Raw genomic sequence first — 22034 nt, 5'->3', positions numbered from 1 at the left:
CTTGGAGGCCTGTGGCTTGTGGGACCAGGCATAGGTTGCAACCTGCTATATTGGCTACAACAGAACACTTCTTCAAAGCCTAATTTCAGTGGGGGCAAGGGGGACCCTGGGGGTGTCAGGAAAGGCCTCTCTGGGCACTAAGTTGCCTATGGGTACTACCTTGGTGGTGTCTGCCTTAGACCAAGTCAGATCGTGAGTCCATCTCCCTTAGTATTGCCTACACTGACTGGCAGCAAGCTGTCCAGGGTTTCTGGCAGGGAGTCTCTCCTAGCCCTGCTTGGAGATGTCATCAGGGATTGAATCAAAGATCTAAACGCAAATCAGCTCCTCTGCCCCTGTGGGATGGCCCTTCACCTCATCATAACTGGGTAGCTGCCCAAGCCCACAGCCCGGAAGGGGGCCCAGCGCCAGCCTCCAGTGGCCCCCCCCTCGCTGCCCACATGCTTTTCAGCTGCCTGAGCCTGTGGTGGGAACAGAGAAAAAAGAGCAAAGAGAAAGAAGTGCAGCCTCTGCTTCCTTTGCACGTTCTTTTTGGGTGAATATTGGCAGGGGCAAACTTTGGTAATATGGCACCCTGAGCAAGGACAAAATTTGGTGCCCCTCCACCCTAAATATTTCTTATTTTCACAATAATTCCTTTTGATACAGGGTTTTTTAATCTTCTAAGTAGGTGCCCACATAAATATAGGTATATTATTATTATTATTATTATTATTATTATTATTATTATTATGTGCCTCTTTGGCTCGGCATCCAGGGCAGGGGAACTGCCTGCTCTGCCCTAAATCCAGGTGGGATTGGTGCCAGGGGCAAGTGAATGCACCATGGTGACTATGGCATGAAGAGGGGCATCTTCCTCACCTCCAGCCTATTATACCTATTAGGAAGACTTAAAAGCACTTGGAGAGAATAGGAATGCGTCACATTAAGGAGTTATTGTGGCAGGGAGTTCCATAGGTCCTGAAGTATTAAAACAATGAAAGAATTGCAAATGTCTAAACTTGTATTTATAAAAAAATGGGACTGGGAGAACCATTTTCCTACAAGAAGTTGCAGCAGGGCGACCTGTTTCCCTAGAGGTTTGGGGGGGGAGAGGGCTCACTGAGGGGCTTCTTGCCCAACAACATCCCCACCGCACCCCCAAAAAATCTGTGAACTGGCATTGCCTGGGATATCCTTACATACGGTGGAAGTTTCGCAGCCCTTGGCAGGGAACCAAAATGATGCTTTCATTGAACCACACCCGCAGTGCACCCGCCTCCAAGAGCCGGACCTTGTTCTCAGATGTTGCTGTTTATTTTCCATCTCGCCCTCCCCTCCCCTCCGCCAGCCCCCCGCCCTCCCCAGCTCAGTCGAGCGGCCCCTGGAAGATGAGGCGGACAAACCCCTGCTGGCCCGTCAGCCAGGTGCCACAGAAGGGGCAGGCTGCGTGGAAGGCGTGGGTGCCGTGGGGCAGGGGTATCTGCGCCCAGTACTGCACAGTCTTGGCCGAGCAAACGTGGCCGCAGGGGCAGAAGGCATGGGTGGGCCGCCCGGCGTCCAGGTACAGCCCCGCCTCGCAGCCCAGCCAGAGAGGCACGTAGGGCCCCGAGCGGCGGCACATGGGGCACTCACGCTCCAGCCCCCCTTTCTCCTTGCGGAAGCCCCAGTTGTGGAAGCCGTGGACGTGGCCACAGTTGACGTAGACCCAGGGCTGCTTCTTCTCCACCACGCCCCGCTGCGCCAGGCTGGGGAACGCCAGCGTGCTGAAGCCCACCGGGCACTGGGGGCGGGCGGCGTTGATCTCCTGGCGCAGGGCCTCCAGCTGCTGCAGGGTTGGGGTGCGCAGGAGTCCCTCCGAGGTCCGCCACAGCAGGGTGGCCCCGCACAGGTCAATGAGCGAGCCATCCTGGAGCACGTTGGACTCAGACTCCACCTGGTCGTGGGGGGAGAGAGAGAGATGTCAGAAGAGGCACTGAGGTCCAGCTCCGAGGGCCTTCACTGCGAGAAGTTACAGGGAACTAGGCAGAGGGCCTTCTCGGTAGTGGCACCCGCCCTGTGGAATGCCCTCCCACCAGATGTCAGAGAAAAACAACTATCTGACTTTAAGAAGACATCTGAAAGCAACCCTGTTTAGGGAAGTTTTTGAAGTTTGATCTTTTATTGTGTTTTTAGTATCCTGTTGGGAGCCGCCCAGAGTGGCTGGGGAAACCCAGCCAGATGGGCAGGGTATAAATAATAAATTATAATATTATTATTATTATTTGCGATGGAAGGGGATGGACAGAAGATGAAAGCATACCCTCCAATATTTCTCCGATGAAAATAGGGACGTCCTAAGGAAGAGCGGGACATTCCTGGATCAAATCAGAAACCAGGATGGCTTCTGTAAATCCGGGACTGTCCCTGGAAAAGAGGGGCACTTGGAGGGTCTGTAAAAGGCCCAGTATGAGGGGCAGGGTAGAGAGGATCTCCCGGGGTGGGAGGCTGGGGGAAGAGGGTGAAGCTCCCAGATGAGAACTGGGAGACTTTACTCTTCTATGTGTGGAATAAGGGTTAAGATATAATTGTGGTACAGAGCCTTGTGTTTATTTTCTCTTTCTCTTCTCTTTCTTCTTCCTTAGTTTCTCCCTTTGCTTATTCTTGCTTCTTTCCTTTTTATCTTATTTAGATTAGTTTGACTTTTCAGAGGGGCCCTGAAGCAACTTTAGTCTACATTGCTTTAAAAAAACGGGTCTAGTAGACCCAATTTCATCATTTGATGATGCATCCTGCACATATATAACATTTCCCTAATTTTCACCCCCCCATAACTCAAAAACTATGTCATATTATTTTCTGCACGCCAGCAGGTGCTCTGCCACTGAGCCACAGGTTCTCCTTGGTCCTGCAGGGCGCCTTGCCTGGGCTTCCTCTCCCCACGTACCAGCTTTCCCCGCTGCTGCGCTGAGCGACTGTCCCGCAAGGCATACACATTCCCGCACACGGAGATCTCGCGCCATACACCCGGCGTGGAGTCCTCGCTGAAGCCACCGTTGGGGTGCATCACCAGCACCCCGTTTGTCGTCAGCCCGTCCATCAGTCCGTCAGGAGTCCTCCACTTGGCTGCCCTCTCCTGCCAATGAACCCAGAGACTGGCATCACAGCACCGCTTGGGCAGGGGGGATGTGGGGGCAAGACTTGTCCTAGGGGCCTTTGAACGTAGAAACAGGATTGCCCTGCAGAGTCCTAACCAATTCCAGACAGGCTTATTCAAAGCAGAGTCTCTCTCTCAACAATCCTCTGCCTCCCGCCAGTTGCAGTCTGTTTCCTGGCCCAATTCAAAGCGCTGGTTTCACCTCTTCCCACACATACCTACCCATGACTGGCAATCATTATCATAGAATCCTAGAAATGTAGAGTTGGAAGGGACCCTGAGGATCATCTCATCCAACTCCCTGCAATGCAGGACTATGTAGCTGTCCCATACGGCGATCAAACCTGCAACCTTGGCATTCTCAACACCACGCTCTAACCGACTGAGCTATCATGCCCCCTCAAGGGAGCTCCGCCCGGCATTGACACCATATTCTTTCCCAGCTCCAGGCTAAAATGTGTTTGTTCGCCCAGCCATTTTAGATTAAGGTTATTTTTGTCTGGTTGAATGCTTTTATTTCTCTTCACTTGACGGTGTATTTGGTTGTGCTTTGGAACGCATTTGCCCTTGGAAATTATTTGTTTAGGCCGCATTCCCAACCGTGTCTACTCAGAGGCTGTCCTACTGAATTGAATGAGCCTTGCTTATTCACTGCAGGGGTGGGGAACCATTTTAAGTGGGCGGGCCGCGCTCACTCATGGGCAGCCTGCCAGCCGTCACATGCCAGGGGAGGGCAGAGCAAGAGACAAAAGGGGTCAGAGAAACAGATGTAAATCTTTACCTTTGTACGGTAGGCTACATTCCAGACACACACACACACAACCAGAAGTTTCTGCAACCTCTTCATCCAGGCAAGAAAGAGGCATGACTACAGTTCAAGGAAAGTGAGAGGTGTGGTCAGGGAAGGGGATGTTGCCTCAGGAAGGTCCCAAGGACCAAAGAAAGAGATCTGGAGGGCCAGAGGCATGAGCGATCCCTACACTGAGGAGCTGGAAGCAGCTCACATCAATAAAGACAGAGAGAGAGACATAAAGGTGTGTGGGGAGAGAGGCTACATCAGACTTAAAAACTAAAAAGATGACGCACAAGGAAAGGAGAGGAGAAGGAAAAGGCAGAGAAAGATCACTTTCTCAAGGCCAGAAAAAAGTGGACGACTAAGAGGGCATTTATATCCAGCTCAGGCCAGACAGGTCTCTTTGAATATCATTTAGAAATCCATTTTTGGGGACGAAGGGTAGTCTAACGCCATTAGAGGCCCTTCTCTGTGTGCCCCCTCACAGGCTGCAATAAGGCAGGAGGCCTCACGGGGAAATGGCAAGCAGATGCACTGCAGGGAGTTGCTTACAGAGCAACTGCCTCCTGCTGGGTGAGCCAAGTTATGTGACAGGCAGAAATGGCACCGATTGAGATGTCCCCGTCCACCATCATGTTGTGGGAAACTGCACCAAAGTGAATATTTGCGTATCACACAGGTGTGCTGTCCTCCTTTGGAAGCCAAAGACTTTTCCATTCCACCACACATACGCAAAGACACACACAGTCGTGCTGGTGACTCACTCACTCCAAGGAAAATGTTGCGGGAGGCATCAAAGCCAGCAGCGTAAATGCGTGCTGTGTACGGAGGGTTCCTCTCGCAGATGACACGGCAGGCAAAGCGAGAGATGGTGCTCTGAGCCGACTGACCATCAATGGCTGAGTTGGCCCCTGGGGTCGTGTCCGTCACCACAAAATCAATCATGCTCTCTGTGGAGCGGCCAATCTGGGAAGAAAGGAGGCAGAGAGAGTTCAGAAAGGCAAAAAAAGTGCGCTGGTGTTTGCTTCGCGAACACACCCATTGTTCACTTGTGATTTTGCCATCTCGGTTTCAGGAAGATAGCATTTTCTCCTGTCAAAAAATCCTGAAATATCACAAACGGGTGCAGAGAAGTCAGGAAGGCCTTACATTGATGAGAGGGACCCTTATTAATGTCCCATCTCCAGAAGATGTTTTGTCAGCCTGCATCAGGAACGTGGAACCTGTGGCTCTCCAGATGTTCTTGGACACCAACTCCCATCATGGCCAACAGTGAGGGATGCTGGGAGTTGGAGTCCAACATTCCATTGCACAGTCACAGGTCCCTCATCCTTGGTCTAGGTAACAATCTGTATTATTTTCCTTGCGCTCTCAATAATAGCTTTGGTTCACATCTGTTCATGAAGTAACTAGCCAGCACAGGAACAAAACATCCTGGCCACACCTGAGGCTTGAAGAAATGCGTTTCCAAATGAGTTGAAAACTATTTCAGTGGTATTGTCATGACTCCAGAATCCAGCAGTGATCCAGCCACAGATGGAGGCTGCGGAGGCACCAGCGACGGGAGCTGGACACACCTCAGGGCTCTGATTCAGCTGCTGGAGACTGCTGGGCCTCAGACGGGGGCCTCCAGAAGGACTTCCTGTACCACCAGAGGCCAGAGTCAGGACTCACATTGGTGCCATCGCCTAAGCACTGCTGCCTTCTTCCTAGCATCCTGCGCAAGATCAGAACACAACAGGTATTTCTGCTAAATGACAAAGGGAAAAGTGGTGCCAAGGCTGCCACCATCTCTGGAATCTCCAGAGCCTCACTGAAGCAGATATTAAAACAACAATCTGATGCAATATCCACAGGGCATGAAATCATAGCCATCATCGGTGGTAGGCACCGCTGGGCACCTGCCAAGGCTCACACAGGTTTTCAGCAGGAAGTTATGGGACATGTGTTGCTTGGAAATTACTCAGTACATCCACTCTGAAACATTTGGAGGTTCAAACAGTATTGAAAGTGTCATTGCGTATAACCATCATGTGTTCAAATCATCATAGATGCACAATAAAAAGTATATGTGGCACAAAAAAAACCTCATACACCAGACATCTGCTGAAGGCACAGGCACCTAGTCACCCAAAGAGGATGGCATTCCTGTTTCTGCTGCCAGGGTCATAGGTACCTGGAACATGTCGGTCTCGCAGTCATGAGTATACTCAACGATCACAGAGTGGCTTCGGGAAAGTGTGTATGAGATGCTGTGCTGGCCTTTGTTACTCAGTGCCTGTTGGGCAGAAGAAATAAAATAAACAGCTGTGGGACCCATCTAAAGCTCCTCTCCAGAGCTAAACTCATCACCTCAATCCCAGCACCCTGAGATTCCCTGTTCCCTTTCTAATGATACATGGACTAGATTCAGTGCCTGATCAAAGAGCAAGAGGCTTGTATCCCATTCCTAAAGCCCAGCTGCACAGAGGAAGACAGGAAGGTGCCTTATACTGAGTCAGATCATTTATCTAACTGGATTGTTATCGTTCACACTGACTGGCAGAACCTGTCCAGGGTTTCAAACAGGGTCATTCCCCAGCCCTACCTGGCAATGTCAGGGATTGAGCCAGGGACCTTCTGCATACAAAGCAGATGCTCTGCCACTGAGCTCCAGCCCTGCCTCTAAAAAGAAAGTAAGATTCCAGTCCTCATGAATCCGAATAAGAAGCTTCTTTATAACCAAGTCAGGTCACTGGTCCAGCTAAGCCAATTTGTCTATAATGACCAGCAGCAGCTCTCTGGGGTTTCAGATGAGAGTCAAGACAGCTTTGTCTCTATTTCCTTATTGTAGGGTTGTCATATTCCCAAAAGTGAAAAGTTGTTGAGCCATACGTCCGGGTTTCCCCAGACATTTTGCTGATTCGGCAAACATCTGCATGGACGCCATTTTGACAGACTGATTCCTGGACGTATGGCAGCCCTACGTATCGGGACAGAAATGCACTTTACACATGCTTAGAGTCATAAATCTTTTCCAGGACTAGATTCTGGCATAAAAAAAATAGCAGGGAGCTGCCCTATTACAAATAAGACCCTTGGTCCATCTATCTTGGCCATGCCCACAATGATTGACAGTGGCTCTCCAGAGCCTTCCTAGTCCTACTTGGAGGATGTCAGAGACTGAATCTGAGACTTTCAGCATGCCAGGCATGTGCTCTATCACCACACTATGGTCCTTGCACAAAATGGCCCCCCATTGAAGCCCAGAGTGGCCTGATGAGCAGAAGAGTATTCCTGGTGGCTAGGAAGGGGCTTTGGACTCACCTTGGATACAAGCGGTGTAGAGATGTGGTGGATGACATCTGGTTTAACCCCATTGGGTTTCGGTCTCTTGAACAGGGCCAATCGGCTGCGGCGGCGGCCCTTGTCACCATTGGGCAAGGAGCCATTGTACCTGTGTTGGGAGAGGCCAATGGATCTGTTTGTTTGTCTGTACTTGGTACAGAGTAAAATAGAGCATCACATCAATTCAACTTGATGAGAGTTCAGGATTTCAAATATCTAGTGTTCTTTAAAATATATCTATTTTTGAGGCCCACCTTTGTGAAAAGGCTGCTTTCAAGTCTAGTGGACAAACACAACCGCAGGCACTTCCAGATGATTTGTTTACTGAGCATTCATACTGATTCACTTGCAGGGAGACTGGACTTCTTGTCTTAGCTATTTGATGAGCATTCATTGTTACTTTTTTTCCATAGAGATTAGATGAAGTTGCATCAAAGCAAGGGTTATTCCACCCTTTCTCATGTTTTCCCATCATTTTCCTATTGGCAAAAGGTTTGATCTTCTGGGGAAGTGATTGTGTTGTGCAAGACTTCCCATCATTCCACGACCTGAATTTGCCCATATGTGATCGAATCCCACATGAATATAGCAACAGTTTGGAAGTGTCAAGTATTAATCTGCACACCCACTCCCCCCTCCATTTCTTTTTGCAGCCTGTGTTTTGTTTAAAATCCTAAATCCACTTCCCAAGCAGTCTCTGCAACATAGAGAGATATCTTGAACCCCTGATTCATAAAGAACAGGCCCTGGTGAAGGGTTGTTGGGTGGCGTTTTGGGTGTTTGAGAAATGCCCTTTTGCTGTTTGCAAAGCTTTGCAAATGCCTCCACTGTCAGAGGCAGTATAGTTTTGGATGCCCGTTGTGGGGAAACAGCTCTTATACTCAGATCTGACTTTTGGGATTCGCAAAGGCCACTGTGAGTATAGGATGATGGACTATGAAGGACCTTTGGCCTGATCCAGCCGTCAGGCTCTTCTTATGTTCCTAAGCCAGCAAAACCATTATCTTTACGGGGTCTCCAATGAGTTGCAATTGGCTTGGTTAGATGCTTGCTATGCAGGCCTGGTTATAACAGGGTCTCTGAACCCCTTCTAAAAGAGGTATGATCGGGGTTCAAGCCTGCCTGGGAGACAAATTATCTGATCTGAAGGTCATCACCCACTAACCTTGGAAGTACATGGCTATTTTTACTCAGTGGTGAGAGAAACGTACTCTGTACATGCTCAGGCTTCCTGCTCATCAGCTTCTTTTTATTTCATGTTCCAGAGCTGAGCACTAAAAAAATGTGTCCAGGTCTGCATGGGGGACTGCTGGCAGAAAGGGTTCCCTTCACTTACCCCAACACAATCAGCTCCCCGTACTTCACTGGCTCCTTGGTCAACAGGATACTGTCCCCTGGAGAGGGATAAATGCGGCTGCTTTTGGGGCAAGCTCGCCGGAGATCTAGTGACTGGGAGCTCACTGCTTCAGGGCTTCCTTCTAACACCATCCTGTAAGCACAGAGAAGGCAGGCCAATGATTCTTCAACATCAACTTTGTTGGACTGGTCATGTTGTTCGGATGCCTGATTATCATCTCCCAAAGCAACTACTCTATTCCGAACTTAAAAATGGAAAGTGTAATGCTGGTGGTCAACAAAAGACTCTCTAAAGGGAAATCTAAAAAAAGTAGTATAAACACCAACAATTGGGAAACACCGGCTTGCGAGCGCTTCAATTGGAGATCAGCCTTTACCAAAGGTGTCATGGAATTTGAAGATGCTCAAACTCAGGACAAAAGGGAGAAATGCACATTTGGCAAACCCACACCGTGATCAACTCCCGCCTGGAAACCTATGTCCCCACTGTGGAAGGATGTGTGGATCCAGAATTGGCCTTCACAGTCACTTACGGACTCACTGTTAAGACCGTTTTCATGGAAGACAATCTTACTCAGCTACGAGTGATCGCCAAAGAAGAAGAATGCCACACATTTAAAGCACTCTCATTTCACTGGATGGCTTCACGAAGAATCCCGGGAACTGTCATTTGTTCAAGGGTGCTGGGGGTTGTAGCTCTGTGAGGGGGTCTCCTAAGAAGTTTCAGAACCCTTAACAAACTACTGTTCCCATGATTCTTTGGGGTGGGAAGCCATGATTGTCAAAGTGTTGTGAGAGTGCTTCTTCTCACTTCAGCCATACGAATATGGTTGTTAAGAATAATTTTTTAAAAATCATTTACGAGTCGCTTGGTATGAAACATATCGAGGCAGTTTAACAATGAAACATTAACAATATAGATATATTTCATAACTAGAACAAGTTCACGTATAAAAACGATGCCAAATTCAATGCAGTTACAGACTGGGATTAAAAAAAAATCTCCACTTAAAAGACAAGTTGGAAAAAGGAAGGTCTTCCATAGGCCCCCAAAAGACAACAGAGAAGTCCCTGTCTGATATGTAATGGGAGGAAGGAGGAGGAGGAGTAATAAAAAGCACAATCAATGCACTTGCATGATCCTTATCAGAGAACAAAAGGAAAGATCCATTGCAACCCTGTTGTACCTCATGTTAGTCCTACATAGATTCATTAAAAATAGTGGATATTATTTTGACTTAGGTCCATTGAGGTCTATGGGTCTACTCTGAATATTATTTAGCTAGAGACAACCCAATGCATGCCTGGTTGTGCCTGAAGGCCCATCTGGCTTGAGGGGAGGAAGTACTGAAGGAAGTAGTTTGAGGGCCTGCCACCCTCCAGCTCCCATAGCAGCCCCTCTCCCTCCCCCCCAAATGTCACCACAGGAGCTTCTTCAGAAGGAACTTGCCCTAAGGGGAGGGGAGAAGAAGCAGTAGCAGTTTTTTCTAAGCAACCAAGTTGTCTTTTCCATTCTATTGCAATTTCTTCTTTAAAAAATAAATAAATGCTTCTAGTTGTAATAATCTTACGTAAAAGATTTGTGAGATCTGTTCAAAAAGTTGTACGTAAATATTGTAAGTAAAATAAAATACTCAGAAGTAAATCCCATGGAGTTCAAGGGGCTTTACTCTGTGGTAAATGTGTTTAGGACTTCAGCTTCATTTATAGTAGGAGGGCATGGATTATAGCCTCCCTCCTGTAGGGAGGAGTAAGGCACTCTACACATGCTCAGATGCCCATTAGGACCGCATCCCATATTCATACTGCATCTCGCCCTTGCATTGTCATAGCAACGCCCGCTTGACGGCTCCCCATCAGTTGCCGTGGGTGGCACTCCCTGACCTCTATGGTTTTGGGCCCGGTGTTCAAAGGAGCCATATGGTAAACACCTCTAGCATCTCCAGGTTTCTAAGGTGACAGTCCTGACCCTTAGCAGCAGCAACCCCCCCCCCAAAGTTGCCATGGTGATAGCCCTAAACTACCTCCGCACTGTTACCACAGCAGCATTTCAGATATTTTATGCCTCCCTGTTGCCATGGCAACACTCTCGGCTCCATCCTGGTCCCTGCTGCTGGAGGAACCCACTTGTGGTTCATTGAAATCCTGTAGCTGCCTCCTTCCCGCGCCCCCGATCCTGTTGATTCCTTGCTCGTGGGGCTAGTTCACACATGCACACACATAATGCCCCAACACACACACACACACACACACACACACGGAAAGACATGCCTACACAAAAATGGGTCTTCTTTAACAACCACCACAACAAACCAAACAAATCTGAGCTGGGCCTCACCTAGGCCTTGCAGTCTGGAATGGGTTGCATCCCACTAAGGCCTCATCTCCACAATACAGCTGAAGCATCACCATACTGCTTTAAACAAAGAATTCTGGGAACTGTAGTTCATTAAGAGTTGTTAGCAAGCCCGCTATTCCCCTTACAGAACTATATTTCACAGAATGGTTTAGCAACAAATACTTCCCCAAGAACTCTGAAAACCGTAGCTCCTTGTGGAGGATAGGGATCCAACTCTTAGCACCCTTAAGAAACTACAGTTCCCAGGATTCTTTGGGGGGAAAGCCTTGGCTGTCAAAGGGGGTATGTATAGCACAGGTGCCCCCCCCCCCGAGTCCTACGCAGAGTAGACCCGCTGGAATTACTGGGCCTAGCTGTGTCCATTAATCTTAATGGGTCTGCAGGTCTAACGGGATAAAATCCTATATTCTTTTTAATACCAGGATGTAGCACAGATATATAAACTGGAGGGTATGTCTTAAGTGCGTCTCCGCATATTTCTCATTAAAACAAGTTTTAGTTAATGATTTAAGTACTGTACTGCAAAGAAATGCATTAATATCTCATTGTATGAAGGTAATTGGTTTACTTATTTAGTGGCCCACCTGCATGTTGCCAACCACCCAATACAGTATATAAATTATAGTTAAGGGGTGAAGATGGCCTTAGTCTTATCTGTTTAGATACAGAGATGTTAAGTCAGACATTCTAACCAATTTGTAAACTGCCCTGGGTGCAATCTCTTAATCAAACTCCCCACAAACAGACATGGTCTCAAAAACATTACTCAGATACATCCAGGAAGGTAGTACCAGCTTTGATTCTGGAACTCAGGCAAGACTGTAAATAATTACATTTTGCACAAATGTCCATCACGTGATACCCTGTAGAACTAAAAAAGAATAAACCCAGAATCCAGCAATATCCACTGCTCAGAAGGTTACACAAATAATCTGAATTATGAGATTATACACTGATTCCCGCCCCCGCCCCCCAGCCATTTTTCCCACCCTCTCTAGGCTAGGAAGCAGCATTTCTGGAGGCTGTAGGAGGTGGAGGTGCTAAGCCTCTATAGAGAACTGTATTGTCAATAACTATGGAGCCAAGGACTCTGGGTGTGTAGAGCAGAGTGTGAGGGGGAGAATTAAATCTTGAAGAACGGTTGTGTGTCAGGATCCCTGGGGCAAATTCAGGGACACAGAGGAAACTTAGTGGGACAGGGTATCCAGAGATGCCTGGCCAGTGAACATTTTTGAAAAGCTCTTTGTATGTGCAAAACTGAAGGGCAAACAGAAATTAAAAAGAACTCAAGAGGATTTGTAGATCAAGGAATGTAGAGATTTATGCATCTTGAGGTCAAGCAGGATGGGTGTGTGACTAAAGCCCTCAAAGGGGAAGTCTCTGTGAACCTTTGCATGTGCAGGATCTCTTTCTACTGAACCTGTCCACCTCTCAGATTAAGGGCCAAGACTTCCAGGTCACACAAGGTGCATGCATCTTCTGGAAAGCTTTGAGACATAGGGTTTTCTCCCCCCTTAAGCACAGAAAGGGGAGGTTTTCTGCTTAAGGGGGGGAGGGTCTGCTACACCAGGTTATTCTAGAGCAGTGGTTCTGGTAAGAGTGGGTATGTAGATGAAAATCTGTAGGATCTAAGCTGTGCATTGGGGGAATGGATCAAGTTCTTCCTGTTTAGAGGGGCATAGCTGTTGTTGGTTTTTTAAAAAAAAATACTTAGAAAAATTTATAAACCACTTACTCAAATAGGCCTCTAAACAGGATACATAATAAAACTGTAGATAAAAACACAGCTAAAATTTAAAAAACTATTAAAAAGGAAATATATATATAAAATAATTATCATTAAAACTTGGGGGGGGGATCAGTGCAACAAATATAGGGAACTAATGTCCAATGGAGTTGTTCACAAACACGGGGGCTCTCTAAGGGACTGGAATGGGGTTTAATGTCAAATGTGGTGAGTGAGAAAGGAGAGGGCCGCATCCTGCTTTATTGGGAAGTTAGGAAGGTTGCATTTTAAGAGATGATGTACATAACTTGAAGGGGGTGGACATGTGTTTAATATGTTTAGGAGAAGTAGAAAGAATTGGGATGTCCATGATGGTACCCCAGTATACCTGCCCCCACTAAGGAGCAGGCTGTAGCTCAGTGGTAGAGCAACTGCTTTGCTTGCCAAGGTCCCATATTCAATCCCTGGCATCTCCAGGTAGGGCTGGAGATATCTGAAATCCTGGAAAGCCCCTGCCAGTCAGTGTCTGCAATACTGACCATCTAGCTCAGTATAAGACAGCTTCTGGTGTTCCCTGGAAACAGCAAGAGTGCTGGAAAAGTGTATAGGGTGCTGTGTGACTGTGTAGGAGAGGGGACAATCCTGATTTATTGGGGTACCATGGGGATGCATTTGCAGAAAGAATTCACAAGGGAAAGGATCCAGAGGCTGTTTGACAGGATATTATCGATAGTGCTAGAGAAGCAGGGAAAAGGGCCTGATTTTGCTACTCAAGAGTTGCATGATAGCCTCTGCCTTTGGACAGAGGGATCTGGACTAGGGACTGAAGTTGTTGGAAATGTATATTGTGGGGGTGGCTGTCTCTTTCACCCATGAAAACCAGATATTGAGCATGCATTCTTGGGGATGCAGGGTAGGTGGGCAGTGCCAGGCATAGTGCAGTAAGGAAGGACCACGGAAAAATGGGACACATTTTGCAAAGGGACAGTGGCCCTTTGCACTCACTCGTTCTCCACACACACACACACACACACACACACACACACACACACAATGTGTGTGTGTGTCCGTCCCATGCAATGCTGGTTAGCAAAAGGTAAACACAGACAAATGTGTACGCATCTTAACGAAGATGCTGGTTTGGGGGCAGAGAACAGGAATCAGAGGACACCCAAACAGATTTGGGACAGGAAGGTAAAGAATTCAGGAACACCTGGGCATACTGAATTAGGGGACATGGGAATCAAAGGACACCCATAAGACATTCAGAGGCAGCCCAAGAGATCTGAGGAGGGAGAGTGTGTGTGTGTGTGTTTATATTAGGGTTAGGAATTAATAGGGGCCCAGACAGATGGTGCTGCTGGGGGAGGTTAAGAATAACAGGGTGCATATTAACAAAGGAAAACCAGACAAGTGCCAGGGCTTAAATATGTTATATAAAGACGAGACCTTTTTAACAGACACTATTAAGAGACATCTAACCAGATTTGAGAGGGATGGAGCTAGGCAATGAATTAGGGGACATAAAAATTCAGGGTCACCATATCAAATTGGGGGTGGGTTAGGAATTAGGGGGGGCATGAGAATCGAAAGGCAGCCGAGCCGATCTGCGGATGAGCCTAGGAATGATGGGGATGCGGGGGGGGCTGCAGACAGACAGAAAGCGAAGAACTGCAGAAAGTAAAAGTGGGGTGGGGGAGATCTGTGGGAGGCATCCCTCCCTCCCTCCTTTCCCCTCCTCCCTGCCCTCCCCCCGCCGCTCCTCTCCCCCATGCAACACCACCCCCTCCCCGCAGCCTCCTCCGCCTCCCTCCCTCCCTCCCCCCCACCCCAACCCGCCAGGCACCACCGTCAGGGTTGGGGGTCTCTCCGGCTCACCCCTCTGCGCGTCCCCCCCGCTCCCCTGCGGCGGGTCCTTGCTCAGCAACCACCGCCTGCGCAGGATGGATAGCCCTGCATTGCCGAAGGAAGAAGAAGAAGAAGAAGGAGGGAGGAGGAGGGAGGAGGCGGCGGCTCTGCTTTGGCGGCGGCGGCTGCTGCTCCGGCGCCGGGCGGGATCACAGGCTCAGCTCTCGCGTCCCCGGCACCCCGCCGCACACACCGCAAGTCTGCAACGCACACAACGCCGCTCCCCCCCCCCGCAACCCTTTGCAAGAACCAGAGAAGGGGGATCCTCCTCCCCAAGCCCTCTCGTCTCTCCCTTTTCCCCACCCAGGGGCAGCCCTTGCCTCGCGCCCCCGCCTCTCCCTGCAACCTGCCCACCAGCTGCATCACAAAAGCAAAGCGGGTGTGTGGAGGGGAGGGGGGATCGTTTGTTTATTGCTTTGCAGGTGTGCAAAGAGGCTAGAAGAGAGGGAGGTGGGAGGGTGCCATCGTGGGTGTGTTGGGGGCGGCGGCGGCGGCGGCGGGGGGGTGCCGAGAGGGGTGCAAGAGCCGAGGGTCCCTCGCTCGGGGAAGGGGAGAGGAGAGGGAAGTGCAACAGATAGTTACGGAATGTATTCTTGTGTTTTCCGATTGCAAACCGCTGTGTGATTCTCGGATGAAGGGCAGCATAGAAATAATAATAATAATAATAATAATAATAATAATAATAATAATAATAATAATAATAATATAGGGGAAGTCTCCTTTCGATGGAAATCAAGGCAAGAGCACCAACAGCAGAGCCCAAACTGGAAAATGTTGTGCTTTAAAAGGATTGCAATGCAGTACAGGCTAACAATAAACATATAGTATAACTTTATTAATAACAATGCTAATTTTGTTGTTTTGCTTCCTTTGGTAGCAGCTTAGGAAAGTAGGAAAGTGTCTTAAACTGAGTCAGGCCCACTGGCCCATCTAGCTCAGAAATGTCTGCACTGGCTAGCAGTGGCTTTCTGGGGTTCAGGCAGCCACTACCTGGTGATATCAGGACTGGAACCCGGGACCTTCTGCATGCAAGGGTCTTGTTCTGCCCCTGATCTACAGCCATTTCCCCAAAAGAGAGGCACGGGCGGAATGTGCTAGGATATTAGTAGCTGCAGTGGCTTCCAGTCTGTTTCCAGGTCCTTTTTAAATTAGGAAAACAGGAGCAGAGATAAGCTGCTGCCTGACAGCGAGTCAGGACATTGGTTCATCTAGCTCAGTGCAATCTATATTGACTGGCAACGGTTCTAGAGGGGTTTTGTTTGAGGGATATTTCTATGCTAAGGGTGAACCTGCCCTCAGCTAGCCCTCACCTGTCTGTCTTTTTGACTTACAGCCAGTCCAGTGAGTGGCATTTGCTCCCTCCCCCTTGGCCTCAGTGTTGCCTTGGGAGAAGGGCACTGGGAGGAGACAGGAATTTGGTGGCCCAGCCTGCCATTGGCTCTGGCGCCACCTGCTTTTGGGCTCCTTTTCTTCCGCCCTACCAGTCCCAGGGGGCACCAGCCACCCCTGCAGTTTGGGCAAGGCACCCTTGGTGGGCCCACTGTTCTTCCTCCTCCAAGACATCGCTTCCTGCTCACTTCTGTTTCTGGGCCCAATCCATCCAGCCATCCAGCGGGAGAGCAGAAGGCAGGTGCTGCTGTCTTATCTCTCTTGGGTGGAAAGGGCATAGTTCAGTGGTTAGAGCATCTTTTTCCCATGCAGAAGGTTCTAGGTTCAATCGTTGGCATCTTTAGGTAGGGCTGGGGGAGGCTTCCTCTCTGAAACTCTGGAGAGTAGCTGCCAGTCAGTGTAAACATTACTACATGAGATGGCCTTTTGGTCTGGCTAGGTATAAGGCAGTTTCCTCTGTTCCTTGTGCAGGTCCTTCTTAAGACTCTGCAAGATCCAGAGGTAACATGTACATTTGAAGTCCCTCCTCCCGGCACTACATATCAGTGTGATCCTCTGCCTGAAAAACCAACCCTAAATATGCATATGATCCTCTCTATTTGCCAGCGGAAGCAGTATGTTAAGATTCCATCTCTTTAAAAAGTATACACACAGTGTGCGTGCTGCTACAATGCACCTCGTAATTATGGCTTGTGTCACGTACAGATTTGTGCCTTCTTTAGCAGGTGGAGTGGACCGCCCAAAAATAAGCTATACATGGAATGAAATGTGTGACAGACAAGATGAGCCCAGGATAAGCTTCTCCTGTAATTGTACTTCCATACTAGAAAATGCTTAACCTGTTGAATGTCTGCCTGCTGCACAGTTGTTAAAGGTACAAGAACCCCGCTTTCCTTCAATGCCCAATCCTAAACCAAAGTCTAGGTGCCATTCCTGTGCCCACATACTGTGGGGATGTTAAGGAAGGTAGGAGAAGATACATTGTTTTGATATTATCCCTTCTCACTCACGCTAGTGAGTAAACAGCAGAGCACATTCCCTTTGCAGCTTATTGGAAGCAAGCTGATGGTTTGTTAAAATCCTTTAATTAAACAATCCTGTCTGACTTGTTGAGTCTGGATTGTTCCTGGTAAGTTTCCCCTTTATTTTCCTCTTAAAATAATAATAGCACAACACAGTCTTCTTTAAAAGTAAGAATAGTGTTTTACTCACATTCAGTTCACAGCAGTAATTTGAAGGCAGGATTTATCTTGCGGTTAAAATGAAAAGAAGTCTGAGCTACATTTCAGACTTTCTGCTTGTGGGCTCCATCCTATGTGAAGCTTGAGCCATGCGCTGGCTAAAAGCCAGGACAGCAAGAATCCAAGAGTAAGGGAGTAAGAGTCCAAGAGAGAAATGGGGGTTGCGTGGCCAGCCCTTTTATGTGGTCAGCTAGGGTCACGCCAATCTACCTGGTCACACACAGGGGGAGGAAGTCCCAGAGCAGGTATGGCAGGAAGTCCTCCCTGTCTGGAGCCACATCTCCGTGTGTCCATTCTAGGCAACAGGAAAATATTATACTTGACTGCTCTAGTAATACATCCCACATACCCCTTCTCAGGCAATGCAACTGAAATATACTCAGAGTCGCAAAGTGATTTCATGCTCTTTATTCAGCTCATAGTGGTGAAGAGGAATGGAAGTCCCCTCAAAGTATCTGCTTTATATACATTATTTACACAATGGGCTGCACGTGATTGGCTAATTCCGGACTTCTCCTGTAGGCCAATCAGGTTGTGGATTCACTTCTATCTGGAGCTGGATTGGGTGGCTCCTGCTGACCAATCATACTGCTGCATTGTTCTAGGACCAATCAGACTGCTGCATTCTGAATCCTATTGTTCTAGGACCAATCAGACTGCTGCATTTTGGATCCTATTGTTCTAGGACCAATCAGACTGCTGCAGTTTGGATCCTATTCAACTCAGTACATAACAGCAACATACATTTATATACATAAATTTTATTCAACAACCCAGAGTCCCAGCTTGACATGAAGGTTCTGGAAACTCTCCTTTCGTAGGGGCTTTGTCAGGAAGCCCGCAGTCATCTCCTTGGTATGGCAATAAGACAGTTCCACAAGTCCCTCGTGGATGGCCTCACACACATACTTCACCTCAATGCGCTTTGTCCTTGCCTGGAATTTCTCGCTCTGGGACAGCTTTAGGCAACTCCATTGGACTAACAGGCCCCTTTCTCACCACCCCAAAGTCTGAGCCAGGCATCTCTCTGCACACTTCTGTGGCCGCAATGTATTCAGACTCTGTGGAAGATAAAGCTATACAACTCTTGTTTATAACTGCCCCATGAAATGGGACCGTTTTCAAACATAAATACATATCCACCTGTGGATTTATAATCAGTTGTACATCGCAGCCCAATCTGCATTCGTAAAACCAGTCATTCTAGGATTACTAACAGCTGGTAATCTTAATTTAGTTTATTGCACCCATGAGTACCAAACCACCCTTTTCACACCCACCCAGTCATATTCAGTGGGAGCATTTACTTTTCTGCTTAGAATTCCCACTGCACTGGCTAAATTATTTATTTATGAAAGATGACCAAAGTCCAACCCTGTTCTATGTAAATGTTAAATACTAGTCATTCTGTGCTGAGCTCCCACATAATATATAGATTTTAATAAATTTTTTCTCTCTTTTTGGAGGGGGTAGATTTCAGAGATTTCAATTAGCCATTTCCTCCTATCACAATTTTGGATGTGTCTCACACAACATCAGGAGTATGAAATTCACTATAATTGTTCTGAAGGCATTCGGTAATAACTGGAGCTATATTTACAGTTAAGTCTGAGGTTCTGGAGTAATCTTGGATTTATTTTCCAAGTAAAGTCTTACAGGCTTTGCAAAGCAAAACATAAGAGTTATGGGGCTATGGTCAGAGATGATAATATTGGTAATCAAGGCCAATTTAACAGAGGGAATAAATTCAAATGAAATAAAAATATCAACTATTCTGGAATAAGCGAAAAAGCTTTTTGAAAAGTAAGTGTAATTGTGTTTATTAGGTATAAAGGACTCGCCAAGGATCAAAGTTCATTTATTTATTAGTTGAGAAAAACTGGTGTTAATTTATTAGGGTTTATGAATGTCCTATCCAATTGATTATTAAGTCATGTTAAAATTCCCCCTAAAATTAATGGACCCTCTTTAAAATTTGATAATTGAAACAGTAGAGCTGATAAAATAGGTTGAGTGGAGTTAGGGGCATAGACTGAACCAATTGTATAATTTTTGTTTCTCTATAGTTTCTTCTTCTTCTTGTTTCAAAAACACACACAAAAAAACCCTTCTGATCTATTGGAACATCATTATATACAATGCCTGTTTTCTTGGCAATCCATAAAGCCACACCCCTAGCTTTTGAGGATCCAGGCAAATTATACCAAATCCCACCTTTAGGGGGCAGTACAAATCACTCGCTCGTTTTTCTTTTGTAGGTTTCTTGTAAGCAAATGATACCAGGATTATTTTTTTATGTAGGAATTTTTGTACTTTTTCGTTTTGATATGGAACCCAGCCCATTGACAAAATATTCACATTAGCCAAAATTATATCTAAAGCTTAAAACAACTATGAGCTTGCATAACACAGCAGTTTATGCATCTCTCCCAACAATACATCCCTTCCCCCCCAACCACCCCCACCCTAACCCACAGCTTGAGAAGTAAACCCAGAAATCATGTATGTGCAGGATCCATCTCCAGGGAGAAGTCCTGGGTAGAAATGGCCACAGACCTCAATTTATTATTTTTATTTTTATTTATTATTTATATTTATATATTTGTATTGCCCTTCACCCGAAGATCACAGGGCAGTTTACAGTAACTTAGGCCTCAAGAATAAGGGGGGTGAGCTCCCATTTCCCCCACTAAGAGCAAACAGAAGAAAAAAGGCACAATTCAAATGTTTAATCAAGCAGCAAACTGATTCAGGATATGGTGAACATCATTCAGCTTGATGTAGACTAGAGGATAGAAGCATACATAATAAAGGTTTTGTAGACTCTTCAGGTCAATTTGACTCGGGAAACTTTCTCTTTTCTGCTGTGGTGGTGTTTTTTACTTGCTAATCATGACCATCTTCTCCAGAATCATCATCCGAGTCCTCCACATTAGTCCCACCTTCACACTGCAGTCCTAGTAAAGTTAGTAGGTTTCTTACAGTGTAATTTCTTACAGTGTTATGCCATCTCTGCGCTGAGGCTTAATTTAAATGGAAAGCCCCTTTTGTAAAGGCTTTAATTTCCTTCTAGGTATGCTGAGTGAGGTATTGAGAAATTGCAGAGCTGTTCCCATCAAGGTTCTGATCTTCTGTATGGTTTAGTCTCTCACTGCTTATCTATGAAATCTTGTAGTATCTCTTGGTTTCTCGCCTCTTTGGGTATACAGTAAGTCTCTGTGGACTCTGTCTATATTGGGATTCAAGATGAGCTTAACCATGTGTATAGCCAGGATTTGGGGGGGGCAGGCTTGGGGGGGGGAGAACCAACTTATCTGCAACGCAACTGACCAGTTAGTTAAGTATTTTTATTTATTTACTTGATGGGGGGGCAGCTGCCCCCCACCTCCCTGGCTACGCTCATTACCTTAACAGATTGGAGAACTGGGCATGAGCTAACAAAATGAAATTCAATAGGACAAAGGTAAGGAATAACCAGCTGCACAAATATAAGATGGGAAACACCTGGATTGTCAGTAGCACATGTGAAAAGGATCCAGGGGTCTTAGTAGACCGCAAGCTTAGCATGAGTCAACAGTGTGATGCAGCAAATAAATAAATAGATGATAGATAGATGATAGATAGATAGATAGATAGATAGATATAGATAGATAATGCTGTTCTAGGCTGCATCAACAGAAGTACAATACAGTGGTACCTCAGGTTAAGTACTTAATTCGTTCCGGAGATCCGTACTTAACCTGAAACTGTTCTTAACCTGAAGCACCACTTTAGCTAATAGGGCCTCCTGCTGCCACCGTGCCGCCAGAGCACGATTTCTGTTCTCATCCTGAAGCAAAGTTCTTAACCTGAAGCACGATTTCTGGATTAGCGGAGTATGTAACCTGAAGCGTATGTAACCCGAGGTACCACTGTATCTTGATTAAAGGGAAGTCATAGTCCCGCCCTATTTTGCCTTGGTTCAAACCACACCTGGCATACTGTGTCCAGTTCTGGGCACCACAATTTAAGAAGGATGTTGACAAGCTGAAACCTGTGCAGAGGAGGGCAACCAAGATGATAAAAGGTCTAGAAACCAAGCTTTATGAGGAACAGTTGAGGGAATTTGGTATGTTTAGCCTGGCAAAGAGGAGACTGAGAGGAGATATGGTCAAGTATCTAAAGGGCTGTCAAGAGTCAGATGGAAGATGCAGCGAGCTTGTTTTCTCCTGCTCCGGAGGGTAGAACTTGAACCATGGGCTTCAAGTTACAACAAAGGAAATTCCGACTCAACATTGGGAAGAACTTTCTGACAGGAAGAGCTGTTCAGCTGTGGAATGGACTCAGCCCCAAAGGTGGTGGACTTTTCTTCACTGGAGGTTTTAAGGCAGAGGCTGGATGGCCATCAGCCATGGATGATCTAGTTGAGATTCCTGCACAATTCTAAGATGATTCAATCATGCCTATGATGGACCTTATCCTGCAAGCTCTTCTTAGATCCTTACCTACCTTTGAGCCAAACCTACTTTACAGGTCCGTGTACCCAGAAAATTACTGAGTGAGATGGCCCAATGGTACAAGCCGGCTTCCGGGGAGTCTTTCCTAGGTGTAGAGTGGGAAAGAGCAAATGCGCAAAAAGCCTCGCGATCTCCGACGCATCTACCTGCTCGGGGCGGCTGCAAGCCCCCGGTTCCTGCCCGGTTCTCCGCCCTTCTCGCCGACCCTTCCCGGTCCCTCCCTCCCTGGCTGGCTTTCTCTCCCAGCCCAGGATGTTGCATCACGGACGGGGCTTGGCTCCCTCCCTGCTCCGGCGCCTGCTCCGTGCGCTGGCCCTGCCCCGA

The 22034-nt window shown here is 47.2% G+C and overlaps 1 protein-coding gene and 1 long non-coding RNA gene across 6 annotated transcripts; both read right to left on the bottom strand.

The window, feature by feature from the left end:
• Nucleotides 1–989: 989 nt before the first annotated feature.
• Nucleotides 990–17414, bottom strand: PELI3 (pellino E3 ubiquitin protein ligase family member 3). 5 transcript variants are annotated; one of them, XM_053368960.1, is made up of 7 exons: nt 17186–17414; nt 8572–8724; nt 7215–7344; nt 6085–6186; nt 4677–4874; nt 2906–3094; nt 990–1915 (listed from the first exon to the last, which is right to left on the bottom strand). In XM_053368960.1, coding segments are annotated over exons 1-7 (1341 nt in total). In that variant the 5' UTR covers nt 17188–17414; the 3' UTR covers nt 990–1348. The 5 variants fall into 5 exon arrangements, with proteins under 5 accessions (XP_053224935.1, XP_053224937.1, XP_053224934.1 ...); XM_053368962.1 differs by lacking the exon at nt 17186–17414 and adding an exon at nt 14555–14887; XM_053368959.1 differs by lacking the exon at nt 17186–17414 and adding an exon at nt 10930–11194.
• Nucleotides 17415–19928: 2514 nt separating this feature from the next.
• LOC128404296 (uncharacterized) lies at nt 19929–21930 on the bottom strand. The gene is made up of 2 exons (XR_008328086.1): nt 21703–21930; nt 19929–20171 (listed from the first exon to the last, which is right to left on the bottom strand). It is a non-coding gene; the product is annotated as an uncharacterized LOC128404296 (long non-coding RNA).
• Nucleotides 21931–22034: the final 104 nt, after the last annotated feature.

This window comes from Podarcis raffonei, chromosome 16 (assembly GCF_027172205.1).
Source record: "Podarcis raffonei isolate rPodRaf1 chromosome 16, rPodRaf1.pri, whole genome shotgun sequence".
Taxonomy (NCBI): Eukaryota; Metazoa; Chordata; class Lepidosauria; order Squamata; family Lacertidae; genus Podarcis; species Podarcis raffonei.
Note: the sequence above shows the minus strand (reverse complement) of the source record. Positions and strands in the feature narration are given on the sequence as shown.